This window comes from Ammospiza nelsoni, chromosome 15, assembly GCF_027579445.1.
Source record: "Ammospiza nelsoni isolate bAmmNel1 chromosome 15, bAmmNel1.pri, whole genome shotgun sequence".
Taxonomy (NCBI): domain Eukaryota; kingdom Metazoa; phylum Chordata; class Aves; order Passeriformes; family Passerellidae; genus Ammospiza; species Ammospiza nelsoni.
The window spans coordinates 12,826,160-12,850,340 of NC_080647.1; the positions used below are offsets into that span (position 1 = coordinate 12,826,160).

A 24,181-nucleotide genomic window follows, 5' to 3' on the forward strand; every position below is an offset into this window, starting at 1 on the left:
CCCCTCCCCAGCACTGTCTGGGTGAGATGTCCCCTCCAGCTGCCTCCCAGCTGTGCCTTCCTGCAGCACCCCCGGAGCACACAGCTCTCCAGGCTGTGATGGAAATGTTTCAGCAGCACTGCGAGCGTGAGAGGCCACAGAGAAACCACAGCAATGGCTTCTTTAGCTTGGGGACAGCAGCCTGAGATGGGCTCTGTGTCACAGAGCTGCAGTTCCTCTCTCCCTGCAGGCACAGTGGCCTCAGCTGCCCCGTGAGCAGCAGCAGCAGCACTGAGCACTCAGCCTGGCACTGGGCAGCCCCATCACTCTGCCAGCATCTCCAGGGAGCTCTTCACATCTTCACATCTTCACATCTTCACATCTTCACATCTTTACATCTCCTCCCAGCTGGTACTCGAGGCTCTCAGAGCTGATCCTGCAGCGAGGATACAAAACCTGGCCTTTGCTTCCAGGTCTGTCATGCCAGGAAACCCCTGGGGAACAAGGGATCCCAGCAGGGACAGTGACACTGAGTGGCACCAGTTTGGGCACCCAGCAGGGTCAGTGACACTGAGTGGCACCAGTTTGGGCACCCAGCAGGGTCAGTGACACTGAGTGGCACAGCTTTGGGCACCCCAGCAGGGTCAGTGACCCTTGGTGACACATTTTCAGTCACACTGGAGCCCTGGGCTTGTCCAAACTCCTCCCTGGGATTCTGGCCCCTCTGCTCTTTGGCTGCCTCTGGGACAGACAGATTTTGGCTGCTGTCTTGCAGCTGAGGCCCCTCAGGGGTGAGGAAAGCACATTATTGATCCTGTTACCTCACTCTGGTATCATCACTACATTGTTTTCTAACATCAAGTCATTTCAAGTTGCCACAATGACACAAACACGTTGATTAAAAATTAAAACCAATGACGGCTCTCCCACAAACAGTACTTACTGTACCATACTTATTCTGTCCTGGGAGGAGAAAGAGAAAATAGCAGAAGACAGAATAATTTATAGTGATAAAATGGGTTACATTTTCATAAAAATTTTATTTTACTTTTTTTTTTTAAATAATTCAATGCACTGGCAGTATAATTAATCCCTCTATGAGAGACACGAATGTACCAGTTCAACCAATATTATTTATACAGAGACGTGTTTAAAAACAACAAAAGTACATTTAAAATGTTTGTACATAAAGTATTACTGTTATTTCTTTTTTTTTTCTGAAGAAGGAACAAATGTAAACAAAATGCATAATTGTGCAACACGTTGGAAATACAAAGCAAAACAGGCAAGATACAATTTTATACATATAAAGCAAAAGAAATCAAACTTTTTTAACTATACAACATTTCAGTAATTGCTTGACAGTTTAACAGTTACCTTGGTCTGTACAAAACATCTTAACTTATACTTAAAACTTTACAAGAATAACATGCTTGTTCAGAACAAAGACACCTTGTGGAATTGCAATGATTATTGATATGATACTTGCACACATGAGAAAAAGAAGAGGCTACTTCAATAGTAAATAAAAAGTAAGAACATAAGAACGTAAGGTAAAAGGCCATTTAGTAAACCATAATCTAATTCCAATAGCTAATTAAGTTGCACTGCAATGCAGAAATTAAATCTGACTTTTGCTGGAAGACCATAAGGTCATAATGTTGCTCTATTTCCAGGAACCAGAAGAAAGCATATATAAATTTTCCTGATATTTTGGTTAATTATATATGTGCACACACACACACACAAAAAAAAAGAAAAAAGAAAAAGAATAGTATTTTCCACAACAGCCAGAAATGGTGGGTGAGAGAACCCACAGACTAGACTACTCCCAACATGGCAGGGTTAAAAAACCAGGACAGCTAGAAAGAGCAAACAGCCACCAAGTTTGCTGGGATTGCTTTTCCTGAACCTTAGTCGTATTTTGCTTTTTTTTTTTTTTTTTTTTTTTTTTCTAAAAGACAGGAAGAAACTTGAATTGAGTTGAGCCATTCCAAAAATTCTGGGAGTACCACAGTCAAGCCAAAAAGCAAACTGAAGGAGAGCTCAAAACCAAAGCAAAACATCACCAGATCTTTGACTTGTTTTTATATTCTGTGATGGTATGTTCTATACCTTTTGAATGTGGGTTTAAAATAAAACAGCATTTAAGATTCAGTAGAAGATATGCAATCCAGAGATGTCAAAAATACAGACAGGAACAGGTTATACAATACTTTATGGAAATACAAGGACTGTCAGCTTGGATAAAATGTACATAATTTTTAAGTGTCCTCAAATGATACATATGGCTAAAATTAAACCCCTGATTGCAGCAACCTAACATATTCAGTGCCTGCTCCTGCAATCTGTGTGCTGAGCACTAATTCTCACAGTTACTTCTGTGGACTTCAGTGGAGCAACCTGCTCACCAGGATGCTCAGGGGAAGAACAGCAAAATTGGGCCTAGATAAATATTTGCCATGACTTCTAAATGTACAGAACCCAATTGGCTTAGAAAAACCACTTTAGCTTGCTGCAATGTCTTTGAACTAAAGTAACAGATTCCATCTCTAGACTGAGAGCATTTATGACATGTTTGAATTTATTGGCCATTTTCCTATGCAAGCTAATGCTGATGCCAGTAAATATTTAAACTGGGAGGTAATTAAATTGCAACATGCCTTTTGTAAAAACCAAAACATATGCAAGCCTGGATGGCAAGCAGAAATTACCCTCAAATTTTTTTAGCAGGGATTATCTGGTGCTGAATCAGAATAGTTCACTATAGACCCAGCCTCAGTGTGCATTTCTAAAGCTGCATTAGGGCATGCAGTACAGCATGAAAAGGGAGAGGACTGGTTTTTCAGCTGGTGTAAATCAGCACTGACATCCACAGAGGCACATCAGCTGAAGCTTTGGCCCACAGTCATCAGAAGCATGCAGCCATCACTCAGTCTGTATGAAAAGCTCAGCTGTGGAAGTGCAGAGTGAGGCGTAGTTGACATCAGATCAAAAGATGCTCTGCTTGTCTAGTTTCTGAAAATGCATCTTCAGACAGTGTGGTCTAAAGCAGTTTTATGATGGGCTGTACACTGCACAGCTTTGCAATGTACAATATTTCCTCACAGGCTTATGGTGGATGGATTAAGGATTATGGTATGTTAATAATTTCAGTGGCATGATCAGTAAAAAGGCATGATGATAAAAGGTTTGGGAGTTTATCTGCATAGAGATATACTGGCAAAAATTTGTCTGGGATTAGAGGGTTTGCTCCTTGGTGTGTGCATATTGGATTAACTCCACTGGAATCAGTACTCCTTCACCAGTTTACAGCAGCTGAAGAACTTGTACTCTACCTCTGCTATAAACAAAACATTTGTGTTGCTATCCACTACTCAGTTATTTCATAAATTCAAGGGTAAATGTCTCCTTCCATGGATCAAAGCCTCTCTGAGTCCACAGCATTGTTACTGGTCATGCAGTCAGTGGTGGTTTCCCTGAGCCAGGGCTGAGCCAGCACATGGTCTGGCTGAAGAGCAAATCTCCTTGCAGTTATTCCAGCTCTAGTACACAGACCCTGAACTACTTTCACTGAGATGAGTGCCAGCCAGAACAAAAATGGATGGAATTCCATTAATTAATTGGGTTAATGCAACTCAAGTTCTGGCCTAATACACACAACTCCAGTAAGGCTATGCCATTTTTGTTATCCATCTTCTCCTTTGATAAACAGTATTCAGCAAGCTCTGTAAGACTTGCACTAATGCCACATGACAGCAGAATTTGGTTCCATGAATTCCACCAGTTGAGCCAAAATATTTTACATTTGCTTAGCTCAAATTTTGGTCCACTGTAGCTACTGTTGTTCAATAAAACAATTAAATTCACCTCAGAATCTGACCTTCTTTTAATTCTGATAAGAAAATAACTGAGTGGAAATTAGGGCTAGCTATACTTTAAGGGTCTTTCAATGGTAGTACAAAAGGGTGGCACTCACACAGCTGTGAGCAAACATATCTAGCATAGAGAGTTTATGGACTTGCAGATAGAGGAACTCAGTTAAAATCAAAGAAGAAAACAAGCCTCAAACAGCTGCATTTTCCACTCTATGCCTTTTGAGACTGGCATCAGTGGGACTCAGTGGAGTCCTGTAAACATGAGTGGTCCTGTGCTCACCATGGTTTAAATTCCAGTTCTGTGTGCAGTGGGTATGGGCTGAGCTCTCTGCTGTCACTGTGAGCTTGACTGGCATTTCCAGACGCACTGCAGGTACCAGGGAGTGCTCAAAGCCCAGTGCAGCTGCAGCTGCACAGGACCAAGGCCTGAAGCAATGCAGAGCCCCAGCTCTGCTCACCAGGCAGTGGGGCTGGGGTCCCTCCTGGGCTCAGCCCTGCTCCCCCAGTGCAGCAGGCAGGGCTGGGTGGGATCCACACCACACAGACCTGCAGCAGTCCAACACCCAGGGCAGGCTGAGGGCTCAGGAGCTCTGTGTGGCTCCACAGCCTGTGGGAGGCAACATCAGGTCACACAATGCTGCCCAAGGTGCCTCCTGGGCCTTTGGGCTTGGTCCTTGCTTCTGTTGCAAAAATAAAGTAAAAAAAAAAGGTTTAACTGGATAGTGACTTTGGGTAGTGACCAGAATTACCTCTCTGTGACATAAGGTGGCACTCTGAGGTGCCGTGAAGAATTGGCAGTGGTGATGCTGTATTCTGATTTCAACAGGATACCATGGGATAGGTGTTATTTTGCAGGACACATCAACAGTAATAAGTCCCCTTTCCCAAAAAGGGCTTACTCCCAAAAAAACACACTCAGCTTAAATTCACAATGCCAGAGCACAGCAGCTTGCCCCACTTCCTTTAAACCACTCTCGACATCTTTACCATTGCCTAATATCATTACAGTGCCAGTGAGCTGCCTGACATGTCACTACACACCCTGTGATTCTGGGAACAGCTTTCATCACAGTGTTTCTGCTGCTGTGCCTCTGATGAAGCCAGGCCTGATTCTCATGTGACACCAGCTTTATGCAGTAACTCATCTGCACCTGAATTTGCTCTCATCTCTCTATAGAGCCACAGGCTCCCCTGAATTGAACACAAGATCTGAACACAATCTATCCTGGCTTCAGCAGCCACCACAAGAGGTTTAAAGTGGTGTGAGATGATCAATAACTGATCTTGGAAGACAAAACATCTCTGAAACAAAATGGCTTAAGGAAAGCTATGAAGTCCATCAGAAAGGGTGGTCTGATAAGGGTACTGGGGAGAAGATGACTACTCTCTAAGTCAGGCAGGAGCATTTTGCATTCAGTGGCAGAGAGGTTTCAGTCATGAAGGAGACCCTAACAGCTTTTATCCTGTACATTTAGGCTAAATATCAGGTGACATAACCAAAGTATGCCCCCATATAGACTTATCTCATTAGACAACAGAGAATGCCTATATGCATTGGTGTGCCCTGGTTACGTTATGGAAGTTCAGGAGGATTGTTGGAAACTGAGGAATTGAGCTCTCCCAAGATGAAGACTTGTTTTATTTGTATTTATAAAGTAGCTGTAGAGTAAAGCTGGAAGATGTCATAAGGACAGTAGATCAGTTTTCCATCTTCATCCCCTTTGCCTCACTCCCAGTGCACTCAGGTGAGGTCAGGGAGATGCTGGGAAGGAAAGGCCCTTTGCAAAGAGCCCTTGGTCTGCAGCCTGCCTACAGCTGGGACACTTCTACACTTGCTCCAGAATGGCAACTTGATTTTCTTTGGTGTCTTGTTAAATATTTTGTCTGTCTTAAAACTTCAAGACACTGGTCTATGGCAAATGAGTTACCCTGAAAAGCAGCACATTGACACAGCACATTCATTCTTACACTGACTTTAGGGACCACAGCACCAAAATGACAGAGTTGTTGCTACTTTCTGCCACACCTTCATTGTCTGCAAGAGGCAGTAGATGCAAACAGGACTATGCACAGCTGCAGAGGAACACCTGAATAATGCCACTACCACTAGCAGTGGTAGGAGTGTTTTCTGTTTACAGCTACCATATCTTTTCTCCTGTGCTATGAAGTAATGAGCAGGAACTTTCTGCTGGAAATTCACACATAAATCCACACAGATGTGCACACACACTCACACTCCTGGGCTTGCTTCCATGCTGCATGGAGTTTCTTCTGAACTCCAAGTAATGAAGTATGTTAATACTTAAGTCAGAATCCCTACCAGCCCCATTTTTGTTATCTCTTAATTTACACTCAAAAAATGAATAATTGGATTTAGACAGCATTAAATGCTGATAAAAACAGTTTTTACAAAGTACCTAAAACCATCAGTGAATTTAAACTGTCATAACAGAAGAACATAATAAAATCCGTGAAATTTAAAAAAGCATGGAAATTAAATTTCAGATTCAATTGGCTTATTTTGTTTCTTTAGGAGGAATGAATATCTCCAATCCTCTTTTTTAAAATCCCTCACATAACTATCAACAGATTTGTCTCTACTTTTCAAAGGAGATAATTTATAAATGAGACAATCTATTCACAGAGAGACTATTTAAATAATTGAAAGTCCAAAGAACATGTAAGAAAAAGTGAAATTAAGATGCAAACTGTGCAAGTTGCCACCAACAGGATCACAAAAAGGTTTTCCCTCAGCTCCCTGCTCTAGAGCACCCAATGCACATCACATGGCTGGAGTTGTTCACTTGGAGTTGGATATTCTGCCTGCACATTGTCAAATACTTGAGACCTGCTGCAGCCCTTGAAGTGGAGGTTAAGTGCTATGTAAATGCCTCTCTTGAGCATTTAGGACTTTGCTGCCCTTGGGTCTTGCACCCCCAATGCCTGAGTTTAGCCCTTTAGAGGCCTGCTCCCTTCACTGCTGAACTCCTGATATTGCTCCAAACCTCAGGCATGGGTCACAAATGACAGTCTTGTCAGTTCTGGCAGTGTTCTACAAAGCCTGGTGTCCTTCTTAAATCCAGCTACAGGAGTCAAGAGATTACATCACTGTTCCAGTTTATCACTATTAAAAAGAAATGTGTCAGTTCCAGCCCTTGGCACGCTTGTAAAATGCCTAAAAATGTGTCATGAAACCAATCCCAAAGCTCATAATCCAGAAGGCAATACAGGAACCAAAGAGTTTATTTAAAAAAACCAACAAAACCAAACCACAATTTTAAGCCAATGTTGTAATTTTTGGTGCTTGGTTCATGAGTCTAAAAGCTTAATTTGGGCAATTTTAAGTGCAGACATTGCAAATGCCCAAGCACAGACATGCTGCTTCCCCATGGATTGAAACAAACAAACAATCTTATTTGATTAGCTCTGCTGGAAGTAATATTTTAAGGGGTAAAATGATTCTACGAAGATGACATGTTGGCAATTGAAATGAGATGAATATAGTGCCTGTAAAAGTGCAATAATCCTTAATAACTAACCCAAAAGAAGCATCATCCCCAGGGATAAGACAGTAATTTACTCTCCATATTTAATTTGTTTCTAAGCTGCTTTTGAAACAAGACTGCTAAATAGTAAGTTAGCTTGTGATCCTAGACTTGACTGCTGGACTTATTATCATCATGCCACTGATTCAGCATACATTTCAACCTAAGTCACAGGATACAAAACCAGGAGGGCTAATTCCTTAAGCTGTTTAAGCAAAAGATTGTGAACATGGGGTAAATTTAGGGATAGGAGTCTGTTTACCACAAGCAACAGGGAAAATATAATATATGGTGATCACTGAGTGACTGCAGCAAACTCTGACGAGTCCTGTGTCTGAAGACTCTTTCAAAACATTGCTATCCCTTGTAAATGCATGGAAGTCTTGGATTTCAATCCACATTAAAGGAGCAAGTGATGACAATGCACTTAATTAGACTAAATAGTTATTTGCAAAAAGAATAGAAAACTCTGGCTTATGACAAAATCAGCCCAACCTTCGCTCATCTCAAGTACTCAACCTGTTAAAAAAAAATATTTAAAATGTTTCATTTCCATTTTCTTTAAAGAAACCCCAACCACCACCATTCATCTACATTTCTGAATAGTTCTCACTGCTGTGGTTTTATTCATTAGCTCCTGGGGCCAGGCTGGCGTGACCAGTGTGTGAGATTCAGGTTTCAGCCGTGTTACTGAAACCCTCAGAGAACAGATAAGGGTGAATCAACCACTTCAGGAACAGGAATGTGCAGATAATACAGGATGGCATGTTCTGCAAATGTCCTTTGCAGAAACCCTACACTGGATGGTTTCTCTAATGATGCACGTTGGCTATGTTTACAATACAGTTTTGTGGAACAAAATGTTAGGAATGATTGATTTTTAAGAAAAGGTAGTACTACAGGGAGCTAATATGCAACAGCTACTGAAATGTTTGTCTTAAATGTGCACTGGGCAGAGTCCTTGAACTTCTCTTATTGCAAATATCCAAGGCCTGCTCTAAAAATCTTAACAGTCTGAACCTTTTAAATGCAAATTTGTCCTATTTATCTGGTCACAACCCAGTGAGTAGAATCCAATAACTCACCAGATTAAATAATATACAGATTTATATAGCAGAAGGTAATTGCAATTAACTAATATCTGGATGGCATTTAATACACATATTGTATTATTTCAATGAGATGAGACAGAATAATATTTACATTGCTATGAGCGTTTTCTGTTTATAGAAATGGAATTTACAGTTCAGTAAGGTATGCAGGCGTTATATCAAGAATGAGATGAGACCATTTAAAGTCTTGTGAATTATTGATATAAATTCATTTTGTTTTGTTTCATGCACCAGCGCTTCTTGCAGTGGCACCAGAAGAGCAGTGCAGTTTATAACAGGGAAAAAAATAAGAGGAAAGAGCAAATGTGAAATGGTGCAATTTATTCACAATTGCTTTGAAATTCTATCTGAATTGTCTCATTATTATTCACGCATTAGAGGAATGGTCCAAAACATGACAGCATGGATAAATAGATGCAGAGCTTGGAAAAAAGGTAATCTGACTGAAGTATTCATGGCCATTATTAAACAAATGTTATATTGCTTTTGGGTAAATCTGGTGATTTTATTTAATTTGACAATGTTTTCAAGATAGCAAGATAATACTGTTCGCTTCTAATGCTCTGAAATGAACAAAACAGGTGAAAATTGATGCCACATGGAATTATAATGTTTCAACAGTAGCTGGTTAGTTAAACTTCTAGATAGTTCATGAAGAATCTGCATACACTTATTAATGGACTTCTACATACAATATCAATGCTTAGAGTGCAGCAGTCCTGTTAAAATCTGCTTTCAGTGAGTCACTATGCAAGGAGAGATTGTTTTATGAAGAAAAATCTTGGATAAGTATTTGTTTGAGACTAAACAGTAAAACAGAAAGAAAATTCACAGATTTAGTACAGGAATGGTAGATAAGACTAAGAAAGCTAATATTTTGAAACTGCCTAAAAATTGCAATAAATTCTGCTGCCTACTGAAATTATTAAGCCAACAATAAACAGGAAGAATGGAATATCAAAACCTCATTGCATAGTGTGTCATCATTTTTTAATGAGGCATTCCTTCAACCTTTTACCGCTTAACACCTTTGGTGATCTTACATTATGTACCTGTAAGATATTCAACATTCTCTTTTAGAGATTAAACCCATAGGGAGTATGAAATCTTAGGAATGTACTGAGTCAGGTAATGATGCCAGAATTAAGCGTCGAAAAGCTTGGTTCAGGTTCAGAAGATGATTTTGAATGAATAGCTATAACTTCTACTAATTTATTTCAGAAGGGACTTCTCATATATACCCTCAAATATTTAAGACGCTTTGTACTATTTCTCAGGAATCCATATCTTCTCAAAGTGCTTTTTTTGTTTTCACTTGAAGGCAGCATGGACTTAAAACAACACTGCAGGAAATGTACCGTTCCATAAAGCACATAAGGATGGCAGGATCCAGGAGACACAAGGCATAGAAAATTGTCAAAGATGATTAGATGGTACAACACATACTGCTCTTGAGTCATAAGTTTCATTTATGGTGACTTCTACTTCCAATAGATAGGATATTAAAAAAGGCAATAAAAATGAAGTTACATGAATAAACTTCCAAAAATGAGTGGAGTTCCACCAGTGATCGTCTCTGCGCTGGTAGAGGTAGAAGAATGGGGATGTGATGAGAAGGGCAGCAGTCACTACAACAAATGAGCCTCGATGCGGAGCCAGTGGAGTCCCTGGCGAACGTAACGAACCAGATTGGTCATACTGCTATGTTGTGTTAAAGGTCCCATCACTGAGTCCAGCTCTACAAAGAACTCTGCAATACACAAGAAACAAAAGCAGTTTTTCAGGCAATGGTACAGAAATTGAGGTATCACCATGATTTCCCACTCAGAAGCAGCGCAATGTAATTCGTGGGTTCTAAGGACAGTTGTGCACATGAGCACGTGGTGTGTAAGAAAGAATTGAAATTACAAAAATATATTGAAACAAACCAAATTAGATTATCCATGGTGGAAGTCTACCACAGGATGGCATGAGTGGCTGTCAGTAGTCTTCCTTTAACTCTGATCATCTGCACTGTCAGTTTTTCAAGATTAGGTTTGCTGACTATGATTTAAATAGCTGGCAATGAAATCTTGCATTACTTTTCCATGCTGTACTCTTATCCAGACATAAAGGTCTAGACTGGATTTTTCCAGACTAGAGGACCTTTCTTGCTCCTTTCCCCACCCTCCAATTTCTGTTACTGACACTGCAGCACTTTTGGCCCTCTGCTCATCCTGCTGCAGCTGCAGGCCCCAGAGGATGAGTGTGGGATGGGAGCTGGCTTGGAAGAGGAGAGAGACAACACAGCAGGAAAATAACTCCATGGAGATGGGAACTTCTAGGGCGGGAGAATCCCAACCCTGGGATTCCTGGTCAGGAAGGGTTAACAGGAGGTCACTAAACAGAGAGCCCCAGTTAGGAAGCGACACACCAGTTTACTTTATGTCATGTGTTAGATGCTCTGGGTGAAAGACTAATCCTGTTAGGGCCAACAGACCTTTCCTAATTGCTGTCAATGGAGAACTGAATTGTGTCCTGTATTCTCCCACAGTTCTTTGTGCTTGCTGGGGCACAGGCATTCCCACATATCCAACACTTACACTATATTTAGGCAAGTGGGAACCCACTCTCAGTTAAAGCCCCTCAGAGCTCAGATAACAACCAACAATTACAGTGAGGAATGGCTGAGCCCTCACATTCTCACCCTGTCTGCAATCCAGTGCACTGAGCCAGCCAGTGCTGCATTGGCTGCACTTCAAGAAAGCAGATGCTGGGTACAAAATCATTATCAGTACTTTCTTCAGCGAGTAAGTGCTGCTTTGAGGTCTTCTATCCAAGTATTGACAGCCTGACCCTGGTCAGCTTGGGAGCTCCAGCAGTATCAGAGCACAAAGTGATTTGGCTGGAGGCAAGCATAATGAGAGCTCAGGGCTAGCACCAGTGCTGTTCAGATGCTGCAGCCAGCAGCTACTTTTAATCTTCCTTTCTCTGTCTTTCATTCATCTCCTCCAGTGTAAAATCAATACATTTTGAAATGAAATAGTGCACTATCTTGCTTGAATTCTAGAGATCTCATTCTAGGCTCAAATAAACAATAATTGCTTTAAACACTGAGAATTCACCTTAAAGCCTAATTTCAGGTTAACATTTCTGGAAAAAGCTACAAGCACTAAAGCCACTTAATAAATTTATGCGTGAGAGAACAGGTCTTGCTCCCTACAGAGCTGGTAGTTTTCTACTTCAGAGAAGAAGTCCTGCTTTCTTCAGAAGCATAAAAAAATGATCCCTTGTAAAGTCAGCTGAGAGTTTGATGTTATAGATGGTGAACAACACCACTTTAGGTGATCCAACACAAACCATCCCATGGGCTTTGGGAAATCTGCAGTTTAGTTTGGCCTGCTACAGACACAGGTTTATGCCAAACTCCATCTATTCTCCCCACACTCTCAACTCCATGGACCAGGGGATTCCACCCGAGGTACATGGCAGCATGTTCCTGCTTTCCTCTTCAAACCAGATCAGCTTGGTGGGTCACAGCTCTGCTGCTCTCCCTCTTGCTATGCATTTTTATTTTAATGGCACATCTTTTGTCAGGCTGACAAAGAAAGGCTTCTGTCTGCTGCTCTGAGCCAGCTGAACATGAGTCAAGTTCAAACTGGGAGCGTGCAGCAGACTCAGAGCAGCACAAAAGCAGAGCTGACAGTCGTGGACAAGGGGCAGCTGCACAGCTCCTACAGTGTGCAGGAAATTCCTTGTGACTGCACGGGCATGACCTGAGAAACATTCATGGCAGCAGTAAGAGCCACAGGTAATTGCTATTAGGCCACAGCTTTATACCCATCTCAGGACATATTCTTATGCAAGACACATCCTGTGATTCAGAAGACAACAGAAACAATTAGAGCTGACCACTCTAACCTCACAAAAGTGACTGAATCTGGTTGGTTTTGCTTTGTTCTGTTTTTTTTAAGGAACTAAATTTTTATCTTATCATGGTTTTTTTCAGGTTTGTGGGTTTTTTTTTTTTTTTTTGACATCATTCTTATTTCAACAGGAGGGGGGAAAATCTCATTTTTTATAAAGAACTGACTGCCCAAGCTCCTGAGAGAGAGGCCAAATGATGACCTGGGACTCACAGCAGAGTCTGGGGTTTGCACTGTCCTGTTTGCTGTCAGGGGCAGTTTTGAGTCCAGAGGCCAGTGCACAGAGCTTAGGCAATGCAGCAGAGCTGAGACAGCTGGCAAAGGTGGACTGGAGATCACTACAGAGAAAGTGTGAGTCCTGTTCCAGCCAACCCAATGAAGGTGCTTTGAATTATGTGAGAGGTGCAGATGACAGCTAGTGAAACAATTACAGCCAGTTTTCATGAAACACTGCACCATTTCTCATGTCAGTGTCTTGAATACATCCTTTTTAAAGAGAATCCCTCATGTGGTATGATGGAGACCTGCAGAGTACCACAGCAGTTCTCATACACGTTTTGCTTCACCATGAATTTTTCAAATTGCAATTTGTGTTTAAGCATGCAAATTTAAATCAAGTACTTAATTAGAAATGAGGTATCTTTCAGGAAAATATATAAAGGCAGACATGCTATAGCATGTAGGAAACTCTGATCTCTCTCCAATGGTTTACAATACTTAAATGAAATTTGAAGTAACATGAACTTTGCATTCCCTGTAACGTGTCTGCAGGTTGTGAAACAAGATATGAAAGAACAGGTCACAACCTTAAATGTCTTGCTCATGTGAGAAACCCTTATTCATGCATCCAGTCCCAGTAAAGTCAAAGGGACTGCTCATCTGAATAAAGAGTATTCCTATATGGCTTTGCAGAATTGGGTTTATTTGATCATAAATCAAAATGAGAACAAAGAAGAGAGCAGGGAGGAAAATGTAGAAAGAGAATCAGCAGGTTTTTTTCTCATCCAGCTCTAGGACTGATAACAGCAGTGGCTGGGTACATTTTCTGTCTGCTGGCTGAATGCCTGAGCTATTTTGATTTAATACCAAGTAGAACATTTAACAACTCCACAACACACAGGGCTAATTACAAGATTATCACCATCTCTTCCTCCTATCAGGGCATCCTTCTGCATTCCCACTGTAACATTCTGCGTTACATTTGACAGGGAATCGCTTTCACATTTTGTGAAAATGGATGCAGCTATGGAAAAAATCCAAAATGACTGCACTGCTACTAAATTAATCAATGTGAACAAGGACAAGAAGCAGTGGGGAGGACTGGACAGAACTTCTATTATTGTTCCTCATCCAGGGATGGATCATTATGACCCACCATTCAGACATAAAACTCTATAAATCTCAAGCTCAGTTTCTCTAAATCAGTGGAAATTTGCCACTGACATTAATGGGAGTAAGATCAAACTGCATACAGCAAGCACATTTGTCAGGACAAGTCGGCCATCTGAAATCTCACTATAATTTAAGAGAATGAGCCAACTCACGATGAGACTATTTCCTAGTTAGGCTCTGTACCTCTAGTGTCAAAGGAAGCTTTCTTAGTGATTTGTGTAAGCACAAAGCTGATATCTGAATAATTATATTGTCATGGGGAACTTCACAGCTGGCCAACAACAGGCCAAATTTGTCCCTTAGTTATATCTCAGTCACTCCACTATACTTGATACAATCCAGTCACAAACTGCTTGCCAAAACTCCTTTAAAATGACTGTGGTAAGGACTTACATTTTGTTGTTAGGAATTAACAAACAGATCTGCAATCCAATCATAGGAGAGTCAAGGTCATGGCTTTCAGTGGACATCTCTTAATCGGACTCCCCACACAAACACAACATCTAATGTTTGCTTATTATCCTAGCTAGCATTTTAATAGTCTTAAACCCGTTGACAGAGCAATCTGAAAATAACCTCGGTGCTCTACGAGAGGCTGAAGCTGTGAACGAATTTGCAGACTTAAAAGCTCTCATCACTTGGGGCTTGTGTTCACTAAATTATTTGCCAGCTGCTCTGATAACCCCATGTTCAGCGTGTGTCACACATCCCCCTCTGTGCCTGACAAGAGAAGATATGCATTGGCTACAGCCACCAGCAAGCAGATTTGGTCTGTTTGCTCAAGCTGTCACAGTTGTGCTCCTAGATGCGCTGGTTCTGGGTCTGAATCCAGAGAGCACCGGGAAAACTAAAGCGGGGGAGCCAAAGGGGACACAGGAAAGCAGAGAGGGGGCACCTTTGTTCTCCTTGGTCAGCTTGTCAGCCATGTCCCAGTGCTCGTAGCTGCGCAGGACGTTGTTGGTGATGTTGACGTGGCTGGCAGCCATGTGGTGGATGCGCTGGGGGATGGTGATGGTCCCCGCCGAGGACGAGCTGGCGCTGCCCGAGCTGCTCCCAGCAGAGCTGACAGGGGACGGGCTCAGGGACATGGGCGAGGGGGTTTCTGTGCTCCTGAAAGAGGGAGAGAGAGAGAGTGAGGCCCCCTCACTAGCCCCACTTCACTGCCATCCTAAATGCACCGGAAAAGTGCACCCCAGCAAAGGGGAAGCATGCAGGGGTACTGCCTGACTTTATGAGAAAGGACAGCTTATCAACTGGGAATGACTGAAAATAAAAAGGGATTTAATTCTCCCTTTAAATGAACCTGTTATTTAAAAAAAAAATCTATCATAAAAATAGAGCAATCTTTCAGAGAAAGAAGCATCTCATAATTGTAATGATTTTTCTACCTGCTGCCAGAAGCTGCAATGGCAGTTAGAAAACACTCAATGTGCAATATTGGCTTATTATCAAAGTATTTTCTGGAAACCACAATGACAGTTTGCTCCAAAAACAGTCACCACAATAAGTAAAGAGCAAGTCTTAAAAGCACCCTGTAGAGCAGTATTAGGACCTGAGGGTACTGCAGGATTATGAATATCTCCATAGGATTCTTTAAGGCTATGGAGATTTGCTCTAATTGCCTACCGTTCATCCACACAGTTCTGCACAGCACAGTGTTTTAAGTTACCTACTTAGTGAGGCACTAATGTTCTAATATAGATTTTCCTTTAATTCTAACACCATCAATTAGGAATCACCTGCTGGCTGCAGGCAGTGCAGCGGTCAGCACAGCATGCTCTTGTTTAGAGCTGCGTAGTGCTGAATGCTCACAGAACAGCTAGTCTCTCTGAAAATTTATAGGATCGGGGATTTGTTCAGGAAAATACCTTTAAGAACATCAAGTTCAACAGTTAATCCAGAACTATCAAGTCCACCAGTAGCCCATATCCCCACATGCCATATCAACATCAAGACACTTTGAAATACCTCCAGGGAAGGCAACTCAACCAAGTCCCTGGGCAGCCTACTCTAGTGCTTGACAATCCTTTTGGGGAAGAAATTACTCCTAATCTTCAATCTAAACCTCCCCTGGTACAAGTTGAGGCTGTTGTCTCATCACTTGTTACTTGGGAGAAGTGAAAAGAGCCACCGTTCTGCCCAACTTGGTGTCATCCACAAACTGACTGAGGGTGCCCTTGATCCCCTTCAAGATCAAGGGGGCTCCAGATCATCAATAAAGACACGAAACAGTACCAAGCCCTGGGGAACATCACTGGTGACCAGCCCCAGCTGGATGTAATTTCATTCACCCATTTGGAAGCACTTGCCTAAACAAAAGCATTCTATTTGCTGTGGAACACACTTGAGACGCAGGGCCAAGACACTCCTGGCACTCTCTGCATGAAGCAAAGAGACCAAAACTCTCCAGACAGGGATGTTGCAACCCCTCCCTGGACACGCAGCTGTAGATGCCTCGTGCTGTGCAATAGAATCAAGCTCAGTCATTGAGCCTGATCCAAAGCCCAGGACAGAAGGGCTTGGCCTCTTGGCTCTAAAGGCCACTGTCAATGGCCCTGCTTGGGCACAGACCTGCTGACACCTCCAGGTGCTGCAGGACAGACTGACACAGCAGCACAGCCTTGGGCTGAAAGGCATCAATGGCAACAGATTTGCTGCAGATTTTCCAGCAGTGCCCTGCTATTACCTGTGCTCAACAACAGGCTCCTGTGATACATTTTTTTTCCAGAGCTGGAGATCACATTGATTTGGCAGCTTGTAGCTTTTTACCCAGCTTATGGGTTAGAGTTTAACCATGTCCTAATGCACAAATGCTTTATTTTCAAGTCTCAAAACATCCTGGTTACCTGACTTGCCACAGTGTCTTTATTGCACAGAAGAGCTGAACTATACTAGATTAGGTCTGGGAGCAGTTAAAAATGATAAGTATCTGAGGAGACCAAGAGTATTTTGTTAGAGCCACTTACAACCAGCTGACGCACTTCTGCCAAATAAAGCACATTGTTCATTGGATTTACCCTGTTGTGCACAGCCATTATTACTGTGGTGAGTCTACTAAATCTCTGTATTTTGTGCTTTCTGTCGCTAGAGGTGGGAAACATTTCTGTAATGAAACCAGAGAAAATTTGTTTCATTGCCAGGATGGAACCCGGGCCAACTTTGTAGAGGTTCACAACACATTCAAACAAGTAGGCAGAAATTCCAGTGAGCCAAGCTGTGATTTTTGATGGATCTGAGATCCTGACTAGACTACACACCATGGCAATGATGAGCTTTGCTTTGTTAAAGAAAAATACTTGAGATTATCCCACTGTCCCCCATCCTGCACCAGGCAGCTGCTCCATCTCCAGTGATGCCATATGCTGGAAGGTGTTTGGTCTTTTTTTCTGTGGTGTGTGAATTCTCTTCCCATCTGACACAAATTTGCAGGGGATTAAGAGGAAACTGTAGAGCAAGTAGCCCTGGGGAAGGCAGAGCAGAAGGTGCCAATGGCAGCACCAGGTCTGTGACAAACCTTGGAGGAACGAGGAGCCACCTGAGATAGATGGCACCTCTGAGCCAGCTGGAGAGCTGCCTTCTTCTGAGACTCCACACAGAGGGGACACAAGGCCTGAGTGTGGGTTGTGCTCTCTGTGTGCTGGGTCACAGGTGTCACAATAATGCTGCTATAACACAGCCTTGTCACTCAGTTACTCTCACATGTCAAGTGCTTCCTGCTCTGAATAGAAGACAGAGATGTGCACTTTCAGAGCTTTCCTTCCTTATCTCCAGAGTTAGTGGGAACAGACTGATCAGCTGGGTGTTATGTTAGAAGTGATGCTGACCTGGGGGCTGGGTTTCTGCTGCCTGCTTTGTGGCCAGACAAGAATTTTTTCCTCCAGTCAAAACCCACTTATTCAATCCTGGACACCTAATAGCTCCTTTAAATAGTGAGGGAAATGTCATCGCCTGCAGAGCACACACTTCATAGGGGTCTATTATAGGACAGCAATAAAAGGATAACTTCTGCTTCATGAAATGTTTAGGCACAAGCCCCTTCTTCAGGAACAAAAGAGATGTTATGCTCCAGTGGTCTATTTGATCACTAAAATTTTATGTTAACATTTATGTATTTTTATTACAATACAAGGTTTCACTGACACTTCAATGCCTGGAAAAACTGGCACATAATGAATAATTTAATTTAGTAGTTGCTTTTCCAGTATTAAAATATCTTTTCAGCTTTTATTTAAAGTGATTTCTTATTTAATCACTTTAGCTTGTGTTACAATCTATACTTTAATAGCTCTATATATACATATTCAAAATAACTGAGTGTTTGGGGTGTGTATATATATATATCTATACCCCAAAATATTTTCAATTATTTGAGGCAATATTTCACTTTAAGCAAAATGTTGGAATTTTTGGTTTTGCACTAATTGAGAACAAAGTCTGTTTGAAAACTTCAGTTCTTTGTGTGCTAAATTTCAACCCTTCCTTCTTTGTTTCCCTGGCGTGTCTAACAGCCATTTCTTCTTCTGAACCACCAGAAAGAGACCATTAACAATAATAATTTTTACCTAGAATTTAGCCTACTCATATAAAGATGGGAAAAAAGGTGAAGTCCTTCACCTTTGTCATACTTGTGTCGGGATGTGTGACCAGGACAAAAAGCAGGAGAAATGTGTGTCAGCTGGCAACAGCCATTGCAAGATAAAGGCAAGGATGCAGCAGCAATGCACCTCCTCTGATCATAACTGCATTACCCTGACTTCATATCTGAGGTGAGGGTGTTTTAACGTTAATATGAAGCCACTGATAATTGGCTGACTAAGTGCCTTCACATTTTCACCACTATTATACCTTCAGTTTTATTAAACAGCACTTACCATATATCAACGAAATATTCATTGGTCTTTCATTGCTGAACGAATCATTGAAAAATCATTGCAATGAAGGTTAACTTTACTTTGGCTTCCTAAAGTGTCATGGTACTTGCCAGCTAATTAACTGATATTTTTATGGCCTTCATTTGGCTTGAGAAGTAAACTGTCAAAGAATTCAGCACAGACCCACCATGTCTGATTTTAGACTTAAGGAGGCTTTGCAGGGATGAAGGTGTGATTCAGCTCTTCCTTCCTACCCACACTGGATGGCTCACAGGGGGATCTGACTTAGTTCAGTGGGAGCCCCTTGCCCCCACGAGCCCAAGGCAGCTGTATGATCAATTCTGTAGCCCAGAACAGTTTATACATTATACACGTTTGAAATATACCTGCAGCTCCCAAAACACTGATCCCCATAACCTGTCCTTTGCCTTTAGAGGCAGAAAAACCCTTCCCTTCCTCTTGGAACCACTTGTTCCCAGACAGAAGTACTCAGGAGAAAATACTCACTTTCCATTGCCACCCCAAGGGGAGGGGGCCTGTGAGGCTTTTGAAGAGTTCTGTAAGTACAAAACCAAAATGTAAATACAGGTGATGCAAGTACATGAATACTGATGACACAAGGCTCAACATTCCCCCTTTTCATTGCAAGAGCTACAGTGCATGGAGCAGAAAAGCTCTGCACATTGGTCCCATAATTAAGTGGCTGGTGGATGATTGGTAGGTTCCAACCAGTAGCTTGAAAATCATTTGATAAAAGAGAGAATAAATTCCAGTAAAAGCAGATGTAGGTCACAAAGAAGTGGTTTAATTGCCACTAAAACTTACTCTACAAAGTAAGTTCTTTAGAGTGAAAATGACTGCTTATCTTTAAAGGGACCTTCAATATTTTAATAAGAAAGAAAAATAATTTGGCTTGATGCTTTAATGAAATTGATCCCTCCCAAGTTGCTTAGGGAAGGTGGCTTGGGATTCAGACAGTAGTATAAATAAAATTTTTAGTAAGGATCTGCTTGAATGTTTTTGTTTTTATATATTTTAGTTGCACAAATTGACTTTCCTTACCTGCTTACTCATTCTGCCTTTCACGTCTGTGTAGCACCTGGTAAAACCCTGTACAAAAAGATTGCCGAGCAACAATAAAGCCCAGGTCTTTCCAGCTCTGCTCAGACTGACTGGTATCTTAGTTCCCATACAAAGTGGCAGTATCAGGGCTGAGGCTATCTGTGTGTGCCCTCTGAAAACATAATTCAGCTCCCGTGCTGAGAAGTCAGCACGCACAGTGAAAATTCAATCAAGTTTTACAAGTTCTCTGCAAAGCATTACCCACATTATTGCAGCCCTCATCTGGTTACTGTAATCACTATTTTGCATGGGAGGCACAGAGATTCAGTGGAGCACAGACAGCACCCTTGACTCTAAACCACAGCTCACAGCCCAACATTTCTGACCAAAGCAGAACACATTGTCCAAACCACAGCACTGGCCTGGCATTCCTGCACAGCAGCCACTGCTTGTCACAGAGGATGTGAGCATGACTGGGGGTGTTTCACAGCACAGAGCACATGGAGCTTATGAGGAAAGAGTGACATAGACTGCCCTGGAAACTCTTCAGAAACGGACAAGAAGCTTTTATTGTTAATTTATCCTGTCCAGGGATTGCTCCCAACAGTACCTGGAGACAAATAATATCTCTGTCGAGATTAAGATTAGATCTCAATGGGAAGCATTATTTGATAATGAGAATATTTAGCAAAAATATTTCAGTGACTACTGGCAACACATTTTAAAAAACATGAAAATCTTCCTCAAACTTTCAGAGGAAATGCATGACAGGATGTCACTTTTTGTGATCATAAAAGGTCTGATTTCAATTTAAAAAAATTATCACTTTAGTGCTATTTTACTCCAAGTTGCCTCTAAATTTCAAAATTGCTTTCATGATTAAATGGCTATTTTCTGTTTTGAAATGTTAAAAGTATAATTTTGAAGCTTTTAATTGGAAATTAATCAGAACCAGTTCTGTCCACCAATGGTTTCAATTTGGATAAAGTGGCATTTGTGGGGAAAAATATAAAGAACAATTTAGCTGAAAAAATTCTCCCCAGCTCTGCTGTAAACAGTGGGCTGCTTTTCACAGTTAAAATTGTGTAAAAGTTTGAATAACAACTCCATTCAAACAGTTAATCTGTTTCATTTGTATTACAGATTCTTGCTAGTGAACACAGAGAACACAGTGCAGCAATACAAAACTAACACATAGTTAATAGCTCCCATTCTTTTCTTTTCTCCTCCTGTGCCTTGATTACAGAAAGAACCTGAACATATAATCTGTATACACTCAAACCCTGCTTCTAGCAGGTGAGTTACAGTGCCCACAGCACACACACACTGTAACATTAACTGAAACACTTTGCTTCAACTGCATTTCTATGCCTGGCATTCCTGATTCCTCTATTTTATTGCATTTTTATTTTTTTCTCTTATTTTAATTTACATTAAAGGACATTTTATTATGCTGGGAGTAGTAAATATGTTCTTTATCTTACCTACTCGCACAGCTAGAGAAAATAAAGTGGCTTTAAGGACAGAGAATCTCTCCTGCTCCCACCTATTTTATTTTTTTTAAGAAATCATTACTTTCTGCAGAAAAGGTTTATTTGTCTAATAATCCTTTTTTTAAGATACAATCTCCATTCAACCTGGATAAAATCTGAAGTGGCTGGAATACATTTCATGAAAATGCTGAGGTTACAAATGTGTGTAGCTCAAATTTAATTTGTTGTGCAAATCCCTGACTGAAAACTCCATGAGCACAACAGAGGCACTCCTAATGGTACAAGAGAGTCTCCATTTAAGCACAAGATTAGGACTAACATTACTGGACTTGCACAGAGACACACATAGGGGACACATGGGTAGTCAGGACTGTGGCTGCTGCCATCTCAGAACTGGAGTTTTACAGCAGAAGGACCACTTTATCACCATTTACATGAAAACATGAAAACTGCAGTGTTAGAGGTTTTTACTGGTCTGCAGTACCAATATGTCAAAGCCTTGAACAAATTCACAGAGGCTGAAAACACCAACAAAAAAAGACTGATGGGCTGACAAGCCAGTATAATTACATAATTATAGAATAATATGTAGTAATAAAGTAAAAGAATTAATGTATGCTTCAAACAGCATTAGCCAGTGAAATATAAATATCAAAACCTCACAGCTGAAGAAAGATTCTATTTCTCTCCTAATCTAGGAACAGTGAGGATTTGTCATTCTTACTGGGTAAACATCATTTGGCAAGGTAAAATGAAACATCCCCAAGTCATGACCATCAGATCTCCACTCAATTTAAGGTAAAGACAAACCTTCAAGATGAGGATAAGGTAATTTGAAGTTCCACAGGAATAAAAGAAGAAATCTGTGAAACTGCAATAAGCTTCAGGAAATCTCACTGAATCTAAAATCTAAACTTAACTAACTACAGCCCAAATAATTGCTTTATTATGGTCCATTAGGGGTCAGTTCATAACCACTTGCACATTGAAACCTTGAAAGAATCAGAAACTTGCATAAACATTACATGGTGTTGAGAATAATGTTATTTTTGTAGAATAACTGAGTATGGTCCTTTGAATCAAGTGACTAATCCAAAAATCCCCCAAATCACTTCTGTCCCCATTCCCTGGCATCCATCCTGCCTGCATTTCCCAGGGGAGAGGTTAAATGCGGGACTTTTAAGTCATGCAGTTACACTTGTGAGAGCTCTCAGTGTTGGTATGAATTTCATTTCATATCAATAAATTAAACAGAATAAAGATTACCTTAAAATATTCCATCAGCGATCTGGAGTACTTCATAGCATGGTCCTTCTTTAGTTTAAACATTCTCAAGTAGAGAAGTGATAAGCATCGGTAGCTGTGGTAATTAGGAAAGGATTATGTTAATTCCATTGCTTAATGAAACCTATAAACTTAAAAAAAAAAAAAAAAAAGCTGACCTATATTTTGCAGTCTCTGTTCTAAGGTTACATTTTGAAACATAAGCAAATGGAGAGAAAAAAAAAAAAAAGTGGTCAAAAGCATTAAAATCCCATCTTGATAAGAGTATAAATTAGAAGAATAAATGTTTAGTCAGCTGCTGAAGAAATCCATTAGTTATCCTTTAATAGTTTAATGGAAAACAAGAATAATGATCTTCTGTAAGCTGCTTAAGTAATTCAGTACTTTTAAAGTCCTCCTTAAGATTTTAGCTGCTTCTCTCATTGTCACAAAGGGACTTACCATAAAACTGCTAATTTCTTGTCCCCTTCTGTGGCAGAAGAGCCTGTGAAATTCTTGAGTCTCATTGCATACCTTGTTAGAAAGGTGAGAGATAAGAAATTGAGAGTTAAGATGTTTCTAAAAACAATCAGATATTCTTCTCCAACTGCAACAGTTATTGGTCACAGTGTTTGGTAATGAAGAGATCAATGTAAAACTCAACAGAAAGCATCACTTAAAATCTGGAGGCCTTAAGTAAATCATCAACCAATTTTTTGGGCCAACAAGGTGAACTATTCTTGGGCATATTAATGATATTATATCCAGCCAACTAGGCTGAGTCCTGCAAACATTTGGGATGAGTGTTGAACAGAAGCATAAGATCTTGGCCCTATAGGTACTGAAGTGTAAAGTAATACATAATGTTTTACATATAGTACTTTGGACTTGAATAATATCTTCAAAATCGTTCTTATAAATATATTTTATATAGAAAATGGTTTTACATACAGGAAAGGTCACGTTCACAGCTTTTTTCATTCTTGGGCTCATTAATTTATGAATCTTGTGTACTTGGTCTTCCCTCTCTATTTAATTGCTGCTGTTCAGCATTTGGATGATCAAGGATTGAGTATTCCTATTTTCTTCTGTCTTTTTTTTCCTTTAACTGAGCACACTCCATTCTGTGCATTAGTCTCTTGAAAATCAATTCATCGCATAAAATCATTGTTCTGAGCCCTAATGCAATTTCACAGGTACTTGTGTTAGAATAAGTAATAGGGTTCAGCCTTGCGTAAGAAAGTTTTAAGGTATCCAGGCAGTCCTGATGAGCTCCCATTTACAGAGAGGTAATGGAGTGCAGGGAGCTGAGCTGCTCTGCCCTGCCTGGCTCCCAGCACCCATCCCACCCAGCTGGAGAGCTTCCTCCACATCCTGTCCCACCTGCTCTTGGGGTTCTAGTCAGACTGGATGAATGTGATCAAACACAAAGATCTGCGTCTCTTCGGGATTTCAGCATTACCATTAAATTAAAACACATTTGACAGTCAGATTTCTGATAGTCCCAATCTCTTTGGTGCTCCACTTGCTTTCACAAATAGGTGTCTGATGCAGATAGTCAGGGCAGACACAGCTAAATGCAAAAGGGGAATATTGTGCTTCTGATGAAGGGAGGAGTAAAAGTGAGGAAAATCTCCCTCTGTTTGTTATCTCACAGTAAAAACCTATGTTAATATTAGCA

The 24,181-nt window shown here is 40.9% G+C and overlaps 1 protein-coding gene across 4 annotated transcripts in view; it reads right to left on the bottom strand.

Moving 5' to 3' along the window:
* Nucleotides 1-999: 999 nt before the first annotated feature.
* Nucleotides 1,000-24,181, bottom strand: part of AFF2 (ALF transcription elongation factor 2) — a 331,211-nt gene continuing 308,029 nt past the window's right edge. For 3 of the 4 annotated variants that reach the window (XM_059483223.1, XM_059483224.1, XM_059483222.1), the window contains exons 17-22: nt 22,963-23,034; nt 22,504-22,597; nt 19,745-19,792; nt 19,190-19,239; nt 14,707-14,921; nt 1,000-10,264 (exon numbers count right to left, since the gene is read on the bottom strand). In XM_059483223.1, the coding sequence (XP_059339206.1) occupies nt 10,143-10,264; nt 14,707-14,921; nt 19,190-19,239; nt 19,745-19,792; nt 22,504-22,597; nt 22,963-23,034 (601 nt within the window). In that variant the 3' untranslated portion in view covers nt 1,000-10,142. The remainder of the gene's footprint in view (nt 10,265-14,706; nt 14,922-19,189; nt 19,240-19,744; nt 19,793-22,503; nt 22,598-22,962; nt 23,035-24,181) is intronic. The other variant, XM_059483225.1, reaches the window with a different exon arrangement.